This window comes from Perissodus microlepis, chromosome 3 (genome assembly GCF_051167445.1).
Source record: "Perissodus microlepis isolate ML-2025 ecotype Zambia chromosome 3, ASM5116744v1, whole genome shotgun sequence".
NCBI classification, from domain to species: domain Eukaryota; kingdom Metazoa; phylum Chordata; class Actinopteri; order Cichliformes; family Cichlidae; genus Perissodus; species Perissodus microlepis.
Window position 1 is genome coordinate 22,677,699 of NC_140463.1, and position 24,319 is coordinate 22,702,017.

At 38.4% G+C, this 24,319-nt stretch overlaps 2 protein-coding genes across 2 annotated transcripts; both read right to left on the reverse strand.

The window, feature by feature from the left end:
* Positions 1-2,051: 2,051 nt before the first annotated feature.
* LOC146390531 (myelin-oligodendrocyte glycoprotein-like) lies at positions 2,052-5,616 on the reverse strand. The gene is made up of 5 exons (XM_084923599.1): positions 5,511-5,616; positions 4,204-4,581; positions 3,952-4,032; positions 3,375-3,490; positions 2,052-3,272 (listed from the first exon to the last, which is right to left on the reverse strand). The coding sequence occupies exons 1-4, from the start codon at positions 5,590-5,592 to the stop codon at positions 3,384-3,386; spliced, it is 648 nt and encodes a 215-aa protein (XP_084779725.1). The 5' UTR covers positions 5,593-5,616; the 3' UTR covers positions 2,052-3,272; positions 3,375-3,383.
* Positions 5,617-10,138: 4,522 nt separating this feature from the next.
* On the reverse strand, positions 10,139-21,569 carry LOC146390532 (myelin-oligodendrocyte glycoprotein-like). Its single transcript, XM_084923600.1, has 5 exons — positions 21,438-21,569; positions 16,030-16,407; positions 15,791-15,883; positions 14,800-14,909; positions 10,139-14,697 (listed from the first exon to the last, which is right to left on the reverse strand). Exons 1-5 carry the CDS (start codon positions 21,523-21,525, stop codon positions 14,677-14,679), a joined length of 690 nt encoding a protein of 229 aa, XP_084779726.1. The 5' UTR covers positions 21,526-21,569; the 3' UTR covers positions 10,139-14,676.
* Positions 21,570-24,319: the final 2,750 nt, after the last annotated feature.

A 24,319-nucleotide genomic window follows, 5' to 3' on the forward strand; every position in this document is an offset into this window, starting at 1 on the left:
TGTCCTTAGTTAGCCAGTTGTATCTATATGTACAGTACTACATAGCCTCATCAGACATGGTCTCAGTGGAAGGGTGGCTGTAAAGAAGCCATTCTTAAGGAAGGGAGACAGGAACAAAAGGTTTAGGTTTGCTAAACTACACAAGAACTGCACTGAAACTCAGTGACACTGGTCCGATGGAGTGAATGCCATCTGTTTCTGTGTGTCATAATTAGTCTCATCAAAGAGAGGTGGAGTAAAGATTTTCAAAGATCTCATCGGCTTTCAGTAGTGGATTGAATTCAGTCATGGGCATCATTAACAAAAAGAAAAGTTTATAACTGTTTGAATGAAAGTCGTTGCTCACAGTATTTCAGTAACCTCACTGTAACAATGATTTACAGTAAGGGTGCAGTAATTAGTGTTGCTAGTAAGTTGTTGACAGGATTTTCCCTTTTTTACTGTGAGACCAGATGAAAATTGATGTGCTTCACACATGGCGATGCAGCCTGCCTCGTTTCTTTGTGGGCAGCTAAAAGTTTAGAGTTCACAGCTTGGTTGAGACAAAGATTTGAGATTAATGCAGCTCACTTGTAATCTACAGGTTGCTGGTTAGAGTCCCTGTTCAGATCTCTCTGAGATGACTGTTTTGTACATGATCTCTGACAAGACCAAACTACTCATGAATAAACTCATATTTAAAATCACTCCTTTGCTCCAGCACACAGCAGTCACTGCGGGAGTCAATATCGGCACATGTAGGGAAAGGTTTCCCAAGCTGAAAAAATTCACTTGTGGCAGTGGACATCTTGCCAACCATATACAGTTAGTACATACAATGTAAGAGCAGGTTTGAGCAATGTGTTTGTGAGGCACTTCAGATCAATGGGAGGAATCTGAAGGAGGATCAATACATCACACGTGTAAGGCAAAGTATTCTGGTATTGTTTGAGACTATGAGGGTGAATGAGCTCTGTGTGACCCTGTGTGAAACCTGTGTTACATCTCTGACTATATAGTCTCATCAACGCGCCCACAGGCATTTTGTTTTTCCAGCGGGCTGTGTTAGAAACGTTTGTTTAAAAAAAATTCGGGGCAGACTGTGGGCTGCTCACCCGATCATACCTTAACAAGCAGTAGGCTTTCTTATGTTTCCTGTGCTTCCCCCACCCACCCACAGGCTGAACACAACCAAATATTTTTCCTCTCTTGAGTGGAAGGATACCCATGTAAACAGAAACGATAAAATCTATATATAGGCTAGAGTACTTCCTTTGTCTATAAATATAATGGAAAATCATTTGCTGTGATTTTTAGTACAACAGAGAGTTATTATAAATATCCAGATATTCTTTGTATTCTTAAATAAAACTTAAAACCTCAAACAGACTTTGGGTCGAAGGTGGTGGCTGTCACGGTCTGTGGTTTTTGTTTATTATTTGTCCTGTTTGGTTCTCAGTTTTACATTTTTCAGTATCTTGAGTCTCGGCTATTAGTTTCTGTTCATGATTTATCCCGTTATGATTGTGGTTTAGGTTCATTTGTCTCGTTATTTTAATTTTATTTTTTTTGGGGGGTGGGGGGGAGACAAAATTAGAAAACATCAGTTTTATTAAGTAAAAAAATAAAATAAAATTTATATAAATAATAAAAAAAAATAAAAAATAATAATAAGGTGAGGTGACAGAGCATTGGGAGGTAAATCTTGTCCTTCAGTAAAAGTATCCTCCAATAACAGCTGAGATTTCACTTTTAGTGAAACTTAAATCTGTAATACGTTTTTTACTTCAGTACAGGCATGAATGAATGTGTAAATCAGCCCCTGCTGTACTGCTGTTGGATGAAGCGCTGTTGTCATGCTGAGCTAATCTAACAAACAGCTCAGGTCCGCATGTTTTCATGTGGATGACCTCTGTGTGAATTGAACAACATTGCTGACCTGTGATGATAACGCAACAACACAAGGCTGAACTCCAGCACAGATGTTAGTCACTGAATAAATGATGCAAACACACTGAAATCATTTGCAAATGAACTTGAGAAGCAATTGTCTGGAAACACTTTGCCTCAAATTTAAGTTTAATTAGTTGGAAAGTGCAAAATAACAAAAGGTTCAAAATATAAAAATCAGTGTTTCAAAGAGAAGACCTGCTTTTCTTTAAGAGACATTTTTAAATAGAATAAGGCCTAAAACAACAGAACTATATATTAGATATTCCTTCCGTAAGAAGGAAGCAGAAAGTTGAGCTTGATAAAACAATCAGTATGTCAGAGTGACAGTTAGGAACTTTAACAAAACAAACACATGGAAAGCACCTTTAGCTCCAAGCTGTCCCGAAAGACAAAATAAATACCTACAATCACATCACAGCAAACATGTTTACATGAGTTCAACCTGATCTAATACTGTTGTAGTCCGCTCTCTAAAGGGCAGAATAAAGTAAGACTTCACCCATAATACAAAACAAAGTGCAAATATTCACTCATATCTCCTCAAAATACAAGATGACTCTAAGAGGTTCTTAAACAGGTTTCATTTTCTTAGTATCTAAACTAGTATTTCATGTTCCCACAAGCTACAAAAAAAGTTCAAACTAACGCAAGTATAAATGCAAGAACAGTTAAAGCACTTCAGATCTAGTTCTCGTGAAAGGACATCCAATTAGACTTAAGTGTTTCTTTGTAAATAACCTCACATGCAAGAGAATTTATATGTGAGGTTATTAAGATTTGATCAAAGTCTCACAAAACAATTTCAGCCTTAGTGCTGCAGTACAACCAGATACTTCAGTTGTGACACAAATTATCCATATGTTTGCCAGAGGTCGACTTTGACTCAAATAATGGATGTTATTTCTGTGGTTAAACCCTTTGGAAGTCACCCACTGTGCCCACAGGAGGCTGGAAAAGTTCTTCGGCTCCTCAAACAAATAAGAAACATCTCAAAGTAAGTAAGAAGTTGGCACTTTCTCCTCTCTTAATGTTTCCAATGTGCCCATGAGCAAGGCATCTAAATTGTAGGTCCTCACGCTTTTGAAGTTTGATCCCAGAAGTCAACTTTGGCAAAAAGGATGGTTGTTGTTTCTGTATTTTAACTGTCTTGTTTAAACCAGAGGTTCAGCGTGACTCCAAGCAAATTACAGGACATAGTGAAATCCTCCTGCTGCAGAGCTGCTGTGTCCACATTAGGCTGGAAAAATCAATGCTTTTAATTAACGTTCAAGTAAAGTGGGTGATGCTTGCGCCTCTGTTAATGTTTCCAATGCGTCCACCTACAAAGCTGCACTCGCAAGCTGGAGTAACAAAGAACAGACACACAAACAGTTTTCCTTAATTTCCATCCTTCAGCCATGAGGTAAATGCATAAATATTTAAGATTTAAGGCTTACTCATACTTTTGTTTTTCAATGCTTCAACTCAATGAACCAGTGTCCTGCGACTGCGACACAGAGCAGAATAAAAACACAGAAAACCACAAGTGGGATCAGTCGGCTCCGACGGGACATACCACCTGCCAGGAAAAACCAAACACAGATGAGATCTACTGTAAGACACAACATGACATGTTTTGACATGACATGTCACATTTATTAAACTATTAAGCACAGAAGTTACACAAAGTTACATAACAGTGAAATGAAGTTAGAATTACTGAGATATCAGTCCTGATGGTCACTTTAATGCTACAAGTCCCAGAATTCTCAGGGCAGCAAACATGACTTTGTCAAAAACCACAAGAGAATAACTGATACATTTACTGCTTCACAGAAATAAATAAAGAGATCTACAGAGCTGCTCCCAGGATATTACCCTACACTTCCTGCATCTACTTCAAAGTAAAGCTGCACACATTAGACATTTTGAGGACTACACAGAGAGGCTGCCATCAGTGAGAGAAAACCGCATCATAAAGGTGATTAAAATCCATTTCAAGACTTTTTAATTGTCTTGATTTGTTCCTCATGTTCTCACCTTTACTGTGAAACTCGTCCATCGGCTCAGGAGTTTGGAGAGTTTCAGGATGCAGTGGTGTCTCTGTTGTCATAGTTTCAGCTGAATATAAGTTTGTAAGAACAGAAGATTTGAAATTATTTACAATAAAATAATATCCAGACGTCTTTAAGGAGCAACACCAAAATAAGTTGTTGGTAAAATAACCCAAGCACACCGGTCTTTAAGGCAAGTTTGAAACCAAACAACAAAAATCGTTTCAGTCTAACTCACCAACAATCAGATGAACAATTGAAAACCTTGTTTGACTCTTTAGCTTTGGGATGAAACATTTGTATCTTCCTTCATCTTCTTGTGTCACATTAGTGATTCTTAGTGAGATGTTTCCTTCTCTCAGGCCGTCTGTGAACAACGCCGTCCTCCCGATGTACGATGGGATCTTCATGTCGGGGACCTCTCGGGCGTCTCTGTAAAGATGAACATATTCCACTCGGCTGAGACGGTCGTTGGGGTCAGGACGACGATCGGGCCTCGACCACTCCACTGTCAACCTCGCCACATTAAACTTTGGCTCCACGCGACACGGCAGGATGACATCATCACCTGGAGCGGCCAGGATAGGCTGAAGTGATCCGACCACATGATAGTGACCTGAGGAGGAGAAATAAATACACACATCCTGCTTAAAAAGTCAAGTATTTTCAAAATAAATATAAAACTATATCTATGAATTTATTTATATTTTTATATATATCTATGAATTATATATATATATATAAATAAAATACTATATCTACCTTTTAAACACTTCTAATTTCATAAAAAGGTTATGAAGAGCAAATTTTATTTCATTTATAAAAAAAAGTAGCCACGCCACAGCTTCAGACAAAAGTGACAGAGCTCACCGCACAGTGAGCTCAGTGTAGTCTTTTGACCTTCTCCCTGATAAAAAAAAATGCCTTAAACCCAACAAATACATGTCCTCAAATAAGTACAATAGTAGAGTGTCAGCAGAAATACTGTGTATTAATTGAGAATGGGAGGACAAATGAACCAAGCTAATGTATGCACTTAAAGCCTGCTGGGGCTTGGGATTACATTGTCTGTGGTCACCTCTTGGGTGAAAGAACCTATTTTTCCCACACACAAAACCCCTTATAAAGGCTTCGGTTGTAATGGCATACCAAGCCATTACATGAGTTGACTGATTGTTTTGCTTTTCCATTATGTTCCATCACAAGTCATGTAGTATAATTTAGTTCACAGCTGTTGAAAACAGTCTAACAGCTTATGTAGAAACAAAAATACCACCAGGACATTTTAGGATTTTATTCATATTAAAGTATTTACTAGTTTGACTGTGTTACTCCTTACCACTGCCAACATCCACCACACAACACATTAAATTACCGCTGAGTTTCATCATTGTTTTAAATTGCTTTGTTAAATTAAATGTTGTATATATATTACTGTAACCATACATACAGGAACGCTTCACATTAGAATATAAATCTCGTTTAGATAGATCATCAAACCCAACTACATGTGCGAGCCATCATATGTATAGCTTTATAGCTTACCTTCAAGAGACACGATGGGGGAAAGCAACAACAAGAACGTGAATATAGTAGAAACACTGACACTTGACTCTTCTGTGTCCATCTTCAACAGGACTATGTGACTGCAGAGCAGCTGATGAATGACCGGTTTGTGGGCATGTTGGAACTAATCACCGTCTCACAAAGGTTGAGTCATGCTTTGGGCCATGAGTCAGCTGCCTGCCAACATTATGTCCTACGTCGACGTGTTTTCAGGTTAAACATAACCGTTCCGTGAGAATAAAGTAATTTTAATGTTACTTTTAAAGAGAGGTTTGGGGTGCTGTAATATTTTAGCCAACGCGTAGAAGATGTTATACATTCAGACAGGAGCGGTTTGAATCCAGGAAGCGCTCGTTCTCATTAATGATCAAACAGTATTGTAGATCAGAGCAGAAGCGGCTCACCTTTTCAGTCAGAAGCTTCATTAGCTGATCGCGACCATCGGGTTCTTTATTGAGGGGAGAAAACTTTCTGAAAAACAGTAGTGATGTTCCGTCTGAAGCTGACGCACCGGTGCGTGTGTGTGCAACGGTGTGTAAGGGAGAGAGAAAGACGAGGAGGAGGGAGTGGCTTATGTTTCCCTTCCAGGTTATACTTCTTTTTAAAAAATACATTATTGTTGCTGTTATTATTATTATTATTATTGTTGTTATTATTATTATTATTATTATTATACTTTCATGTTTCCACACATACTCATGTCTTTTTTTCTCCATTTTCGTCTGCTTGTCCAATTCAGGTTTCGGGAGGGTGGAGTGGTGAAGCCTATAGCAGCTATCATAGTGCTCAGAGGTGGATTACACACACTTAAATGCCGTGTTTAACAATCACTGTCTAGCCCTCCTCCACCTGATCTCCTAACAGCGACGAGAATCACTTTTCTTCCAGTCCTCTGCTTCCTGACGTATGGACAGAGGTTAGGACTTTTAACATATGGTCATCATTTCTAAAGCTCCATTGTTGGGTCACTAACACCTGAGGCATGACACCAACAGTAATAACAGAGAAAAGGTGAAACCTTAGAATAGGACAAACTGGCTTCTGAGAAGTCTGAGCTGGAACAAAATGCCAACATTCAAAGTCAATTACAAGAAGTGCTGTGTAAGGTGGGGCTCTGAAGTTGTGCGATTTGAGTTCCCAGGCACAAACTGCAGTGTGTGCAGGGACTCATCAGCTCATCGACAAAGGCTTTCCTGTGTCATGGTTTGGCTGATTCAGGCCTGTTGATGGACTGCCAAATCTAAAGATAATGTCTCGACTTGTTGAGTTTACTACCACTGGGACCCAGTGTATCCAGATCCCAGGGTATCCGAGTCATGCTGCAAACATGTTTTAGATACTCTGTTTTCAGTTTAAAGTTGCAATCACTGACAAGCGCCTGACTCTGGTTTGTGTGGTCTGACATATTTAAAACCACTTTGCCTTTTTTCTGTTGAAGGTCATCGGGAGATGGTTGTGGGCAGTTTTTAGGTTTCATGTTAAAAACTGTTGTAACCCTGTTTCAGAAGGGTTCAAACTGAACTGATGAAGAAATGAAAGGTACAGTTTAATTTGCTTTTAGAAAATATTATTTCTATAAATCAAAGAAATCAAACTTTTATCTGATTATATACTCTACTTGTGTGTGTCTAAGTGTTCTTATTTCCCTTCCTACACATTGCAATGTCAAAAAATTCAGAGCTCTGCCTTACGCGTCCAGTGTGGATGTTGGGTGCGATCACTTTATTTCTGCTCAGGTGCCTTAAAGCTATCATGTCTGGGCCTCTTCTACCTCATCTCCTGACAATAAGTCTGAGTCACCTCCCATAATCCTGAGTAACATCCATCCTGCCTCTGTCAGCCCTTTCCTTCCTAAAGTATGGACTAAAGTTGAAAATTGGAGTTAGTGAGTTCCTTTCACTACAAAATTTTATTTTGAAAGGGGTACAATTACTGTACATTTCACAAATCCTGTTAAACTGAATTTAAAAAGTGTGTGTGTGTGAAAGCTTACCTCCAATGGGTTTGAGGACAAAAAGCAGTAAAAAGGTAACTGTTTGAGTTGCGAGAGAAATACTGAAAGTGAACTCTTTCAATATCCATTTCAGCATCAGAGTCAAACCACCTGCTGCTGAACAGACCTACTTTCATCCTGCCTACCTGATAAGAAGGAATATGACGGAATATGTAAATGCTGTATGATATTTATTCCCTTTTTATCGCTGTCACACGCAGTGTGGTAGTTTGTGCAGAACACTGGGAGTACAAAAGCTTTCTGATGCTGAGAACCACAGCTTTAATAAAGAATGGACTGTTAAGTGTTCATTGAGTGTGTTGCTGTATGTTTCTCTGTCCCTACGGTGCATCGACATCCTGCTCATACCAGCCATCCCTGCAATAGATGGACTACTGTAGAATACAACAGGAAATTCCTTTGCAACATCTACAGCTTCTGCTTAACTACTGACTTATTTTTTTCTACAAGCCCATCCAAATGTAGCAACCACAAACCAGCAATTAGAGGAAATGTAGGATAAATTTAGCACATACACATTAGGCAAAGGGGATGTTTAACCTCACTGAACTTCTTCATTTGGCCAAAGACTAAGATAGCTGGTTTACTAACACACTCTTTATATTTACACATATTTTAAAATAGCATCAGCTAAAATGTAACTGCACATCCTCCATAGAGTGATGAATATTTACTTTATTTCAGCTCTCCTACCCCCCTCTTACAGAATAATATATTGTATATATTAGATTGTAATTTAGACGTGATGATAGTATTTGGAGTCACAGAAGAGAAAACTCAGCAGAGCTGTTCCATGAGTCTTTAACTCAATCTATGAGTTTACATCATCATCTGAATGGATGCCAAATTTGTATTTTTTTATTTTATTCTAGTACTGTCTGTGTGTGTAAACTCCAGAAATTAAGGGATATCACATAAATATCTGGAAAAAAAGACTTTGACGTTCTCCTTTAAGTGTTGTACAAATCACCTTCCCACAGTGTGTCAATTGATCTTCATGCAGGATTGAAGTTTTCTCCTAATAACATTGCGCTATTTGAATTCAGAGTTTAATAAATATTCCATAGCTTCACTTCATTGTGATACATTTTTTGGTAAAGACAGTAAACATTTGAAATTTGTGGTATCGAAGATGAAACTGTGACATACATCCTCCACAAATAGGTTTACAAAGCCACTCTGACACTGAGCTCACCAACTCTGTGCACCATTATTGAGCCAAATGTGTGAAAAGTCAATCATGTGTCTGTGTGTGGCCATCTGTTTTTGCATTTTATAAATAGATGTAGCAACAAACTGATCAGCCTGTGATGTTTTACTTCAGAATATCAGAGGAAGCACGCCTCTGTATTTCATATGAATTCACGGGAGACTCATTTAAATGCTTTACAATAAATGATTTGAATAGCTGTACAAAAAAAGACCATTACAAGTTTGTTTACCACAGAAGCTTACTTTGTGATTACTATGTTACTATGATCATTTTTTATAGTTATGGTTTCAGTCTCATGGTATTAGTCTTCATTTTTCTCCTTAACTCAATAAGTTTTGGTTCATTTTTGATTCACTTGAGCTCATTTAGACATTTACCTGCAAAATGCTGATTTAAGTTAGTGTGTAAACTCACTGCTGGATGGCAGTTGATTGTACTGAACTGACTTCTGTTTTATTACCCCTCCCAACTTAAGCGCATAATTGTAGCTATGGGGTCCTCTGTAGGACACACATGTATTAATCAGCCAGGAGACATCAGAAACATTAAATTTAGACTGTTCCCATAATGGCTGCAGCTGACTGGTTGGCATGTTTCTGCCTCTGGAGTCACAGACTATAGTCTGTGACTAATATAGTCTGTTTTTTACAGACTATATTTGAAAAAAAAAAAAAAAGCAATAGTAATAAATCAGGAAATTAAAAAAACAAAACAAACAAGCAAAAAACCCAGATGTGTCAATTAAACATTTCGTATGTTTACCCCTATAATTTATAAAAATAAAATAAATAACCTATAACAAATGCTTACTTTACCTTTAAATAGTGATGTGATGTGAAATGAAGTGAATGTTAATTAATCATTGCTGGGTTTATGGGGTAAATATGACACAAAGTTGTTTGGTGGCAAAAAACCATTTAGTATTAATAACTAGAGCCTGGCTGCTGCTAAATCTACACTGGAATCAACAATTATTATGGTAAATAAACGAAAAATGTAATAAAGGAGTAAAGAAGACACAGAAAGAACGCTCTTGAAGTATAAGTGTTGATGTTGCATCACTGGTCCACTAGAGGGCACTCTGCAACTTGCCATAAACACAAACCAGCTGAATCATGCAGAGCTCTCTTGTTTGTTGGGGGTGGTTAGTGGTATGCCCATACATAGGTCTTAAGCAGTTGTGGGTGCTCCAAGGCTCTGTCCTGAAAAGCTGTTTGACTTTGGGATCTGCTTGAACGAACTCAGTTTGTGGAATAATAAGAGGATGTTTTTAATACAATATTGTCAAATTTAAAAAAGAAAGGTGTTGAGACTTTATCGCAGTTAAATACATTATTTATTTCCAATACAGCCTTTTAATAACCCCCCTGAGTCCATGTTTGGAGTAGATGCCTGATTTGAAGCAGCAATGACTACAGCAAGACAGCTCCCTAGAAAACAGAACCAGCTTTACCCCCAGTCAGATATGCACACTGTTAGACCTCTGTGTTACCACCATGAATTGTAAATACAATGAGGCCATGGATTTGCCACGGGCTCCCCCGCGTTACGTATTGTAGCCAACCTTTACATGGAGAAAGTGGAAAGTGAAGGCTTTTTAAAGGGACAGCACCAAGCTGCTGTTACAGGTATGTGGATGCCACCTGGGTCACAATCAAAACCTAAGAAGTAGAAGCCTTTACTGTTCACATCAACTCAGTGGATAGAAATATAAAGTTTCCCCGGGAAGATACGAAGGATAACAGTTGTACATTGAGGAGAATAGAAATCTCAACACTGAAGTTTACCAGAAGCCTCCATAAACAGAGCAGTACCTCCTCTTTGACTCCCACCACCCTCTGGAACACAAACGTGGACACAAACTGCAGTGTGTGCAGGGAATCATCAGCTCATCGACAAAGGCTTTCCTGTGTCATGGTTTGGCTGATTCAGGCCTCTTGATGGACTGCCTAATCTAAGGATAATGTGTGGACTTGTTGAGCTTACTACCACTGGGACCCAGTGTATCCAGATCCCAGGGTATCAGTCATGCATCAAACATTTTATAGATACTCTGTTTTCAGTTTAAAGTTGCAGTCAGCGACAAGCACCTGACTCTGGTTTGTGTGGTCTGACATATTTAAAACCACTTTGCCTATTTTCTATTTAAGGTCTTTAGGAGGTGGTTTTTAGGTTTCATGTTAAATACTGTTGTTACCCAGTTTCATTAGGGTCCAAACTGAACTGATAAAGTTTAATTAGTTTTAGAAAATATTATTTATATAAATCAAAGAAATAGTTCAATAGGAAGTGCCCATAGTTTAAGCACCTTGAAGCCACTGTTGTTGTGATTTGGCGCTATATAAATAAAAGTGACTTGAATAGAAATGATTTGATTATGTAATCTACTTGTGTGTGTCTAAGTGTTCTTATTTCCCTTCCTACACATTGCAATGCCACAAAATTCAGAGCTCTGCCTTACGCGTCCAGTGTGGATGTTGGGTGCGATCATTTTGTTCCTGCTCAGGCACCTTAAAGCTGTCATGTCTGGGCCTCTTCTACCTCATCTCCTGACAGCAATACGTCTGAGTCCCCTCCCACAATTCTGAGTAACATCCTTCATGCCTCCCTCAGCCTTTTCCTTCCTGACGTATGGAGAGAAGTTGAATATTGGAGTTTTATTTTCACTTTCACTTTGTCCTTCTCACATGAAAAAGAATAGGTTTCATGAAATATAGTAAATGTTAATTAGTCATTGCTGGGTTTATGGGGTAAATATGACACTCAGAGTTGTTTGGTGGCAGGAAACCATTTAGTATTAATAACTAGAGCCTGGCTGCAATCAGAATCTACACTGGAATCAACAATAATAATGGCGAATAAACGAAAAATATAATAATGGAGTAAAGAAGAGACAGAAGGAACGCTCTTAAAATATAAGTGTTGATGTTGCATCGCTGGTCCACTAGAGGGCACTCTGCAACTTGCCATAAACACAAACCAGCTGAATCATGCAGAGCATATGTGTAACCCAGGACTTGTTGTGACAATAAAATTATATAGCTAAAATTGTTATATAGCTAAAAATTTCTACTAAAAATTAATTAATAAGCATTTTAAATGAAAACAAAATTGTGTGATCCCCGATTAGCTTCTCGCTTGTTTGTTGGGGGTGGTTAGTGGTATGCCCAGGCTTCGGTCTTCAGTAGTTTTGGATGCTCCATGGCTCTGTCCTGAAAATCTGAGTTTGACTTGATCTGCTTGAACAAACTCAGTTTGTGGGATCATAAGACGATTTTTTCCGCAATATTGTCGAATTTAAAAAAAAGAAAAAAAGAATAGGTGTTTAGACTTTATCCCAATTAAATGCATAATTTATTCCAATACAGCCTATTAATAATCCTCCTGAGCCTATATTTGGAATACGTCTTTTAAGTTCTCATCTGAACTCCATATTATTCTGTACTGGCCTGATTTCAAGCAGCAATGACTACAGCAAGACAGCTCCCTAGAAAAAAGATCCAGCTTTACCCCCCAGTCAGCTAGGCACACTGTTAGACCTCTGTGTTACCACCATTAATTGTAAATACAATGAGGCCATGGATTTGCCACGGGCTGCCCCGTGTCACCTATTGTAGCCAACCTTTACATGGAGCAAGTGGAAAGTAAAGGCTTTTTAAAGGGACAGCACCAAGCTGCTACAGGTATGTGGATGCCACCTGGGTCACAATCAAAACCTAAGAAGTAGAAGCCTTTACTGTTCACATCAACTCGGTGGATAAAAATAAAGTTCCCCAGGGAAGATACAAAGGATAACAGTTTGCTATTTCTGGAACGTGCTTTGCACATTGAGCAGCATGGAAACCTCAACATTGAAGTTTACCAGAAGCCTCCACACACAGAGCAGTGCCTCCTCTTTGACTCTCACCACCCTCTGGAACACAAACTTGGAGTAATCAGGACCCTATAGGCACTGGGCAGAAAATGTTCCCTCTAAGCCAGATGAGAAAGAAAAGGAACACACACATGTAAAGAAAACTCTTAAAACATGTGGAAATCCCAATTGGGCTTTCATCAAATCATCAAAGATGCACAGAAAAGAAGATCAGGGAAGACAAATGGTTTGAAAGAGGCCATCTATGTCTACTGTGAAAGGCCATCCTTGAACATAGACACTAACTGTTTGCTACCTACAATCCAGTTTTGAGACACATCTCAAACGTTCAAGAAAATTAAAGAATTCCAGTGGCTTTCATAACTAAAAAAAAATCTAAAAAACCCCAAAACTTTTGTGCACAGTTTTTTCTGTTTAACATCTTTCAACTGTGAAGTAAGTGCGTAAAATCAAACATACATAAACATATACCTTTTTAATAACACCCCGGCCTATGTTTGGAGAAATAGATCCACCTAAACTCCAGATACACATATAAATTATTCAGTTTTGGCCCAAATTAGAAAGCATTAGAACCTGATGAAGCAGTTAGTTTTTATGTCTGGATTGGCTGGAAACATAAAGTTTATACAGAATTACAGAAAGGAAATGAAAACAATAAGGGGATATGATGAAGCACGGTGGATGTGAAATTTCACCCAACAGATACGTTTACAGTTTCAGTGAAAATGAAATCTACTACAGATTATGATGTAAGGTATAATTCTTTGTAGATGATAAATTAGTTTCTGTGATATCTTTATAATTCAGTACCGTCATAAAAGAAAGCATAAAGCAGCCTCTGCTCACTTTTAGATAAAACACTGATGCCATAAGCTAACACAGTGCTATGACCTATGTGCTGACTTCACATTCTCACCCACATTACTCATCCATGATACCCCGATGGTAACACAACATAAGATGCCTATCATGTGATGTAACAGCTTAACTCCAGAACAGATTTTAATCACTGAATATATGCTGCAAACACACTGCAGTCACTTGGAAATGCACTTTATGTGGCTGTTTTTTGCTGCATGAAACCGAATAAACACTGTTTCAAATATCACATAAATTCATTTGAAAGTGCAGGAGTGACAAGAGTTTCAAACTTCAAAAATCAGAACAATCTTTAAAAAAAAAAGACCAACTTTTTAAGAATTTAAATATGAATAAGCTCATAGACATAGACTCATGAATAAGCTCATAGACAGAACAACTAATATTTAACTTTGATGATATTGGCTCTTTTCTCCATAAATATAGCTGCGTGGCTCAAAAGCCCGTTAATTGTCAGTGTTAAGTAACTGAAAAGCACTTTAAAGTTCAGAGGATGGAAAAGTTCTCCCTTATAAAGGAAACATACCTCTAAAATGACATCCAAATACTGAAATCCTAAAACTGATACAGAAAATTGTCCCATAAACAATGTGTCATTATAAGAAAACTAAGAGATGAAAAAGCACCTACAGCTCCAGGCTGTCTCAATACATTACTGCTGGATTTGACTCTTTAAAAAAAAAACACAAACACAAAACTCCCCTCAGTTCCCACCAATCCTCAGTTTTTCATATATCCTGCAAGTGTGTATATATGCAAAATATAGAAGTCCCGTTATATGTAGTGCAAAGATATGTGAACAGAGCTAAATCTTTCCTTGTGACCAAAATAACTTAACATAAAAGTAACAAAAACAAATTCAGCTTTAGTGTCGACATGTAAAACACAAAGTGCTGCAACACATCACTTCAACAGATTTAAAGTAACCGTATACTCTGAAGCCAGAGGTCAACATCACCTGACCAATCACTGAAGGCACGGTCATCATTTACAGGAGTTAAAGTTCATTTGGGTCTAAACAGATTATGGGACACGTCCACTGTGTCCAGAAGAGGCTGGAAGAGTTAATGCTTCGAATCTTCAAACACATATGAAAGATCCGCAGGTACGTAGGCAGCACTCTTCTCTGTTAACAGTTCCAATGCGCCCTTGCACAAAACAATTAGATTGGAAGTTTCTTGAGCTGGAGAAAAATTTTTTTAATCACTTTTGTGCACAGTGATATTTCAAATCTTTCAAATGTGAAGTAAATGCATAAAAACAAATATTTAAGACTTTAACATACTTCTGCTTTTTGTGACTCTGTGATCAAACATCCTCCGACTGCAAAGCACAGAAGAATAAACACACAGAGAACCACAACTGGAATCAGTCGGCACCGCTCGGACGAACCACCTGCCAGGAAAAACCAAACAGAGATGAGACCAACTGTAAATGTCAAACTCACGAAGTTACACATTTTTATATTTCAATATTTTATTGATAGAATATTTATGTCTAATCATTGGAATCAGAATACTTTATTAATCCCTAAGGAAATTATGTGAAGTTTAATTTTTGGTAGACGATAAGTTAGTTCCTGTGATATCTTTATAATTCAGTACAGTCATGAAATAAAGCATAAGGCATCCTCTGCTGCACTTTTAGATAAAACACTGATGTCATAAGCTAACACATAGCACTGCTGTGTGCTGACTTCACATTCTCATCCACCCATATTATGGGTACTGATATAAGATAACAATTATCTTATATTGGTATATTGAAACTGTCTTTATAGTAGTAGAATCATAAAATCACTTTCTTTTTCAGTCCACCAGATCATGTTGTTGACTTTTTTGGGACATTTTTTGTGAGGTCAGGAAAGGTGGAGATAAACTGTATTATTTGACAATGATGAGATAAAGATTTGGGACATGGATTTGCAAAAGACCTGCATCTGTACTACAATGTGGAAAGCAAAGGCTTTTGTTACAGGCTTAGATCTAGCTGTGTGACAGTGTTACAATGATGAGAGCTGCATTAAATTTGGCATACATAGAGGTCTGCTCATTATCTCGCAGAACACTGGCGACCGCTGCCTTACATTCATAATACATGTACTCGTGTCGTAGTCCACACATGTATTCAGCTAAGTTGGATTAATATGAATGGTTCAGTGTCTCAGGCACTTGCAACATTTATGGTAGGTTCCACATGACCCAAGAGCAAAAAAGTGCTGATTTCAAGACTTTTTCATATTCTCTGTTGGGTGTATGATGGTCTCATGTTCTCACTTTTATTATCTATCTCTTCATTTAAATCAGGAACATGGAAATTTTCAGGATCCAGTTGTGCCTCTGTGGTCGCAGTTTCAGTTAAACTTGGGTCTGAAAGAACAAAATAAATTAAATAAAAATATGTATTTATCATCTATAAATTAGCTGATATAACTAAAGTCATTGGTCTTACAGGTTTTTAATACTTTTGAGAAAAAATAAACTGAGAAAAAAATGATTTTATCAGTCTGACTCACCAACAATCAGACGAACAATTGAAAACTTTGTTTGACTCTTTAACTTCGGGATGAAACATTTGTATCTTCCTTCATCTTCTTGTGTCACATTAGTGATTCTTAGTGAGATGTTTCCATCTCTCAGGCTGTCTGTGAACAACGCCGTCCTCCCGATGTATGATGGGAGCTTCATGTCGGGGACCTCGTGGGTGTCTCTGTAAAGATGAACATATTCCACTCGGCTGAGCCGGTCGTTGGGGTCAGGACGGAGGTCCGGCTTTGACCACTCCACCGTCAGCCCCGCCACGTTAAATGCTGGTTCCACTTGACAGGGCAGGATGACATCATCACCTGGAGCTGCTACAACAGGCTGAAGGGATCCAACCACGTGTAACTGACCTGAGGGACAAAAAGGGAGATTTTAAATCTGTCTAGTGGCAGATATAAATCAAATCAACATGCAACCAATTAGGCCTTGTTTATATAGCACTTCTCAGACAAATCAGATGCTATTGAAAGAGCTTTTCAAGTGATTAGGACGCCCTCCTACAACAGTCATATTTCTGATTCATGTTTTAGATAGTGCTGAGTGGTGTCCCAGAAACGATGTGGGCTTCATAGATAATTGGCAAACCTTCTGGAGGAAACCTGGTCTTGTTAGGAGAGACGGCATCCATCCCACTTTGGATGGAGCAGCTCTCATTTCTAGAAATATGGACAAATTTATTAAACCCCCCAAAATATGACTATCCAGAGTTGGGACCAGGAAGCAGAGTTGCAGTCTTACACGCCTCTCTGCAGCTTCTCTCCTCCTGCTACCCCCCCAAAAACCCATCTCCATAGAGACTGTGTCAGCTTCCAAAAAGACAAAAAACAAACTAAAAACCAGCAACAAACAACTTAAACATAAACAATCAAAAAGAAAGAACAGTACAGTATCCACATCTGAACCAAAGAGTAAAACAGTGAAATGTGGATTATTAAATATTAGGTCTCTCTCCTCCAAGTCTCTGTTAGTACATGACTTAATAATTGATCAACAAATTGATTTACTCTGCCTTACAGAAACCTGGTTGCAGCAGGATGATTATGTTAGTTTAAATGAATCAACACCCCCGAGTCATTCTAACTACCAGAAACCTCGAAGCACAGGCCGAGGGGGCGGTGTGGCAGCAATTTTTCACACCAGCCTATTAATTAATGAAAGACCAAGACAGACTTTTAATTCATTTGAAAGCCTGATGCTTAACATTGTCCACCCCAGCTGTGAAACTCAGAAACCAGTCTTACTTGTTACCATCTATCGTCCACCTGGGCCTTACACAGAGTTTCTGTCTGATTTCTCAGACTTTATATCTAATTTAGTTCTGAGCTCAAATAAAATAATTATTGTGGGTGATTTTAACATCCATGTAGATGCTAAAAATGACAGCCTCAACATGGCATTTAGTCTGTTATTAGACTCAATTGGCTTCTCTCAAAATGTAAAAGAACCCACCCACCACTTTAATCACACTCTAGATCTTGTTTTAACATATGGCATAGAAACTGAACATTTAACAGTGTTTCCTGAAAACCCTCTCCTGTCTGATCATTTCCTGATAACATTTACATTTACAATAATTGATTACACAGCGGTGGAGAGTAGATTTTATCAAAGTAGATGTCTTTCTGAAAGCGCTGTAACTAAGTTTAAGAATATAATCCACCCACTGTTATCATCTTCAATGCCCTGTACCAACACAGAGCAGAGCAGCTATCTGAACGCTACCCCAACAGAGGTTGATTATCTTGTTAATAATTTCACCTCCTCACTACGTATGACTCTGGATACTGTAGCTCCAGTGAAAACTAAGGTCTCTAATCAGAAGTACCTGACTCCGTGGTATAATTCTCAAACACGTACCCTAAAGCAGATGACTCGTAATCTGGAGAGGAAATGGCGTGTCACAAATTTAGAGGATCATCATTTAGCCTGGAGAAATAGTTTGCTGCTTTATAAGAAAGCCCTCCGCAAAGCCAGAACATCTTACTATTCATCACTGATTGAAGAAAATAAGAACAACCCCAGGTTTCTCTTCAGCACTGTAGCCAGGCTGACAAAGAGTCAGAGCTCTGTTGAGCCAACCATCCCTTTAACGTTAACTAGTAATGACTTCATGAACTTCTTCACAAATAAAATTTTTATCATTAGAGAAAAGATTACCAGTAATCATCCCACAGATGTAATATTATCTACAGCTACTCTTAGTACCATTGATGTTAAGTTAGACTCTTTTTCTCCAATTGATCTTTCTGAGTTAACTTCAATAATTACTTCCTCCAAACCATCAACGTGTCTTTTAGACCCCATTCCTACAAAACTGCTCAAAGAAGTCCTGCCATTGATTAATTCTTCGATCTTAAATATGATCAACCTATCTATAATGGTCGGCTATGTACCACAGGCCTTCAAGCTGGCTGTGGTTAAACCTTTACTCAAAAAGCCATCTCTAGACCCAGCAGTCTTAGCTAATTATAGGCCAATCTCCAACCTTCCTTTCATATCAAAAATCCTTGAAAGAGTAGTTGTCAAACAGCTAACAGATCATCTGCAGAGGAATGGTTTATTTGAAGAGTTTCAGTCAGGTTTCAGAGCTCATCACAGCACAGAAACAGCTTTAGTGAAGGTTACAAATGATCTTCTTATGGCCTCTGACAGTGGACTCATCTCTGTGCTTGTCCTGCTAGACCTCAGTGCAGCGTTCGATACTGTCGACCATAATATCCTATTAGAGCGATTAGAACATGCTGTAGGTATTACAGGTACTGCACTGCAGTGGTTTGTATCATATCTATCTAATAGACTCCAATTTGTGCATGTAAATGGAGAGTCCTCTTCACACACTGAGGTTAATTATGGAGTTCCACAGGGTTCAGTGCTAGGACCAATTCTGTTTACATTATACATGCTTCCCTTAGGCAGCATCATTAGAAGACATAGCATACATTTTCACTGCTATGCAGATGACACCCAGCTCTATCTGTCCATGAAGCCAGATAACACACACCAATTAGTTAAACTGCAGGAATGTCTTAAAGACATAAAGACCTGGATGGCCGCTAACTTTCTGCTTCTTAATTCAGATAAAACTGAGGTTATTGTACTCGGCCCTGAAAATCTTAGAAATATGGTATCTAACCAGATTCTTACTCTGGATGGCATTACCTTGGCCTCCAGTAACGCTGTGAGGAACCTTGGAGTCATTTTTGACCAGGACATGTCCTTCAACGCACATATTAAACAAATATGTAAGACTGCTTTCTTCCATTTGCGCAACATCTCTAAAATTAGAAATATCCTGTCTCAGAGTGACGCTGAAAAACTAGTTCATGCATTTATTACTTCCAGGCTGGACTACTGTAATTCATTATTATTAGGATGTCCAAAAAACTCACTGAAAAGCCTTCAGCTAATCCAAAATGCTGCAGCAAGAGTACTGACAGGGACTAGAAGGAGAGAGCATATTTCTCCTGTTTTGGCTTCCCTTCATTGGCTTCCTGTTAAATCCAGAATTGAATTCAAAATCCTGCTCCTCACATACAAGGTCTTAAATAATCAGGCCCCATCTTATCTTAATGACCTTGTAGTACCATATCACCCTATTAGAGCACTTCGCTCTCGCTCTGCAGGCCTACTTGTTGTTCCTAGAGTATTTAAAAGTAGAATGGGAGGCAGAGCCTTCAGTTTTCAGGCCCCTCTTCTGTGGAACCAGCTTCCAGTTTGGATTCGGGAGACAGAAACTATCTCTACTTTTAAGATTAGGCTTAAAACTTTCCTTTTTGCTAAAGCATATAGTTAGGGCTGGACCAGGTGACCCTGAATCCTCCCTTAGTTATGCTGCAATAGACGTAGGCTGCCGGGGGATTCCCAAGATACATTGAGTTTTTCCTTTCCAGTCACCTTTCTCACTCACTATGTATTAATAGACCTCTCTGCATTGAATCATATCTGTTATTAACCTCTGTCTCTCTTCCACAGCATGTCTTTTATCCTGTCTTCCTTCTCTCACCCCAACCGGTCGCAGCAGATGGCCGCCCCTCCCTGAGCCTGGTTCTGCCGGAGGTTTCTTCCTGTTAAAAGGGAGTTTTTCCTTCCCACTGTCGCCAAAGTGCTTGCTCATAGGGGGTCATATGATTGTTGGGTTTTTCTCTGTATCTATGAAGCGCCTTGAGGCGACTTTTGTTGTGATTTGGCGCTATATAAATAAAATTGAATTGAATTGAATTGAATAGATAACATCAGGCTTATAACTGTCCACTTTTCTTCTTAGTGAAGTGAACATATCATGCATTAACAACACACACACAAATCTTTGTGCAATCTGTCTTGGCATTTATTTAATCTCAATGTTGCTCAGTTGCTCCTAAATTCCAACCAAACACTGGCCCAGTCCCATCTCCACCGAAAGTCTAATCACTAAGGCCTAATCACTTAATCCTCACAGACTTAACTGACTCAAGAGGCAATTGACATAAGACCTTGAGTGTTCAAATCACACCTCTGGTATAAGTACAAAATCTCATGCAGTTATACTTATATATGGTATAGAAAACATAATGTGTTCCTAAGATTTAAATAGGCCAGTGGTACCCAAGTTATAGTAATACAGATTCCAATTCTTTGAGCCTATCCCAGCTAAGCAAACTGCTAATGAAAAGGTTCGAGTCAAACATGCAGTCTTAGTATTTCTTCTTCTAACCATGCAAGTATGCAAGTTCATTAAAAAAAGAAATCTGTCTAAGATTTTAAAAATGTTTCCAATACACTTTTCATTCATCAATTTTCATTTCTTAAGGGAGTGATTATGATAGATGAATAATTTATTGGTTATTCAAAAGAAAAAAAGTAAACCAACCAAATATTTTTAATGAAAAACAAAATCAACAGAGATTTGTGGACAATACTTTATATCAGTTCAATTCAGCAAAATATTTTTCAGTGATTTGTATTATGAGGGTAAGATTTGACCAATCAAATCCAAGCAGCCTACTGCCACCAAATATCAATAGAAGTAAACTGAAACGTTACACACAGGCATCACAGCATCTAATGTCATTAGTATCAAAGATGCTGACATGTTTACATTTTTATCTCCATAGAAATTAAAGGGATTGCCTCAGTCATGTTTATTTAATTGGCTACGATAACAGTACAGCCGCATAAGTCTGACAGGTCTCTAAGAGCGCTACATACGAAAACACTTCCATAACACACACACACACACACACACACACACACACATATATATATATATATATATATATATATATATATATATATATATATAGAGAGAGAGAGAGAGAGAGAGAGAAAGAGAGAGAGAGAAAGAGAGATTTGGCTATTTGGCTGCAAAGCAAGGATACCTTACATGTACTTTAAAGCTTACCTTGAGCAAGCCTGAAGACGAAAAGGAGCGGAAAGACGACTATTAGAGTTGAGATAGAAATCCTGTAACTGAACTCTCCTACGCCCATTTTAATATGACAGTAATGCAGAAAATAATTAAAGCATCTCGAAACCAGCTGAATATAAGTCTGAACACGAGCTATAAATACATGAGGGGCGTGTCCTAACAGGTGAATTCCCCAGAAACACGTGCTTTTAACGTGATTAATTGTACAATATCAAACGTAGAAAGTAGTGAATATTTATCTCTACTTTTACTGAACTTGAAGTTTGAGAAAGCGAAAATTGAACGACACATGGGTGAATATAAAAACCAAACTTCATAAGCAGCTGTGATATCACAGAGAAGAGACTCACCTGTTCGGATCGCAGATTTGTAAATTCACGGTGACCATCGGATTCTCGGAGCAGTGTTTATAAGAAAACTACTTTATTTGGTAAAAGAGAGAGACCGTGGAGCAGCTGCTGCCTCGTTGGTAAAATGAAAGTAAAAAGATCAGAGGAGCGGCAGCAGGGATGGGGGAGGTTACAAAATCAAACACCTCCGATCCTCATTTTTAGTGAGCAACAGCGGGCAGCAACTGAATGAAGTAGCTGCTGAAAGGATCAACATGCAAAGGCCTCACATGGTCCAAGAATGAGCTCCACTGCCTCCACCGAGTCTGTATATGTGTGCAGTTTGTCTTTCCTCATGGATGCGGATTTATTTGCTTTTATCTTGTCTATGTGATAAATACGAACATGCTGCCAGTGAAACATCAGTGCACCACGGTGTTTATTTGTCGGTATCACCTTGTGTTCAAACATCCTGGTCAGCTGGGACTTTTCTGTGTGGGGTTAAATAGAAGTTGTAGTGGATTTCCATTTCATAGAAGCTCTGCTTTTTCAAACTGGCTGGGATGTGAGAGTGTGCGGTTGCACGTCTCTGTGCGTTAGCTTTATGTTAGACTGGCATCCAGTAAAATCTAGAGAAACTGGTACACAGATTCACCACAAACCACATCTGTACACGTTAACACTAGATTTACTAAACCTGCCAGGGAAATTTGTTTTGGAATTTTTGTGCTGGTAAGTATGGTAAGTATGGTAAGTATGGCCACAGGCCAGATGATTTGGAACTGTACAGTTTATACTTGTAGATGTTTTAAAATAACATTATTATCTGTTATATACACACCATTCTGCATTTCATCAGTAGCTATTATTCATCTCTGACTCTCTTCCACAGTGTGTCTGTGTCTCAACTTCTTCCGCCAATCCCAGCTGGTCATGTCAGATGGCTGCCCCTCCCTGAGCTTGTTCTGCTGGAGGTGTCTTCCTGTTAAAAGGAGGTTTCCTTTTTCTTCCCACTGTTGCCACGTTCTGGATCATAGCGGTCAGCTGATTGTTGCGGTTTTCTCTGGGCTATTGTAGAGTCTTTACAATAAAAAGCATCTTGAGATGACTGTTTTTGCAATTTGGAAAAATATAAAAAAAATTGAACTGAATTATCTGCTAAAGTATGACTGCACATCCCACATGTTATTATGTAACCCACTGCTACGTAATAGTATATTATGTCAGTTAAAAGATAAAAGGAGCAACAGGAAGAATAAGACAACAAACATAGATGAAATCACAGAAAAGAGCTGTGGATGTTGGTATCTTTAATCTCTGAGATGAGTTTTTCTCCATAATCTCACAAATATGAGTAATCACTCATATTTAAAGTGAGGTTAGTTAAGTTATTTACTTAGTAACCTGAGTCAACCAATATTAGAAAAAAACGGATACATTTGGAGAGAAATTTGTCTCAAAAGTGTTAGAAAGTTGCATGATACGATCCTAAAGCTTAAATGGATGTTTACAAATGTGCCCAGTGATTTGTGTGTAACTTTTGAGGACCTGCACATGTGTGTAATGCAAATTTCTCTCCATAGATTTGGGCCAGCGACCTGTGTCTGGTGAGGTTAACATTTAGTTCAGATGTTGTAATGTTGTAATGTCTTCACTAAATGTCTCAACCTCTGCTTCATACATAAATATAACTCCTGAAATACACCCCGTGTCTTTAAAGTCACGTCTCCAGCAGTTTTGTCTGATCATCACCTGCTCTGTATCACAGCAGTCGCTGAATTGCTTCAGAAACAAGGCCCATGGACTGCATTGAGTCATTTCATTGAAGAGTAATTAGATTCCCTTAGTTCCTGCTTGACTTTACTCTGTTAACAAGGTTCCCGTAAATACAGACTCAGCACACTTTGAAGCAATGGAGTAAAAGACGCTTTTGAAACACACCACACCGCCTCTGATGGAAGTTTCACTGCTGCAGCTGTGTTTTGCCTGGTATATTTCAGTGCTTGTACAGTAGGGTCAGTAAGTGGTATATGTTTTAAGACAAGATTTTTAAAATTGTATTCATATATATATATAAGTTTAAGTTTTGATTCCCATTCAATCAAAACTTAAGACTTTTGCTTTCTCACCAGTACGATTTCAAACGAATCTCTCTGTAACTAACTGAAACCCTCTTGACACAAAAGCGTAGAGGTTTGAAAGAACGCCAACCTACTGTGTGGGAGTGTGCAGAGATGTTTAACTCTCTATCCAACTCAAAGCAACAACTGCTGACACACACCAACGTAAAGCTGCTTGGAAATAAATAAATAAATAAATAAATAAATAAATATATATATATATATATATATATATATATATATATATAGAGAGAGAGAGAGAGAGAGAGAGAGATTCGTTTGAAATTGTACTGGTGAGAAAACAAGTCTTAAGTTTTGATTGAATGGGAAAGGTGCCCAAAGTATCACTTGTGATAGTGAGCCTCATCAGGCGCTCTGGGAATTTTGCTGGCAAACCCTGCGTTAC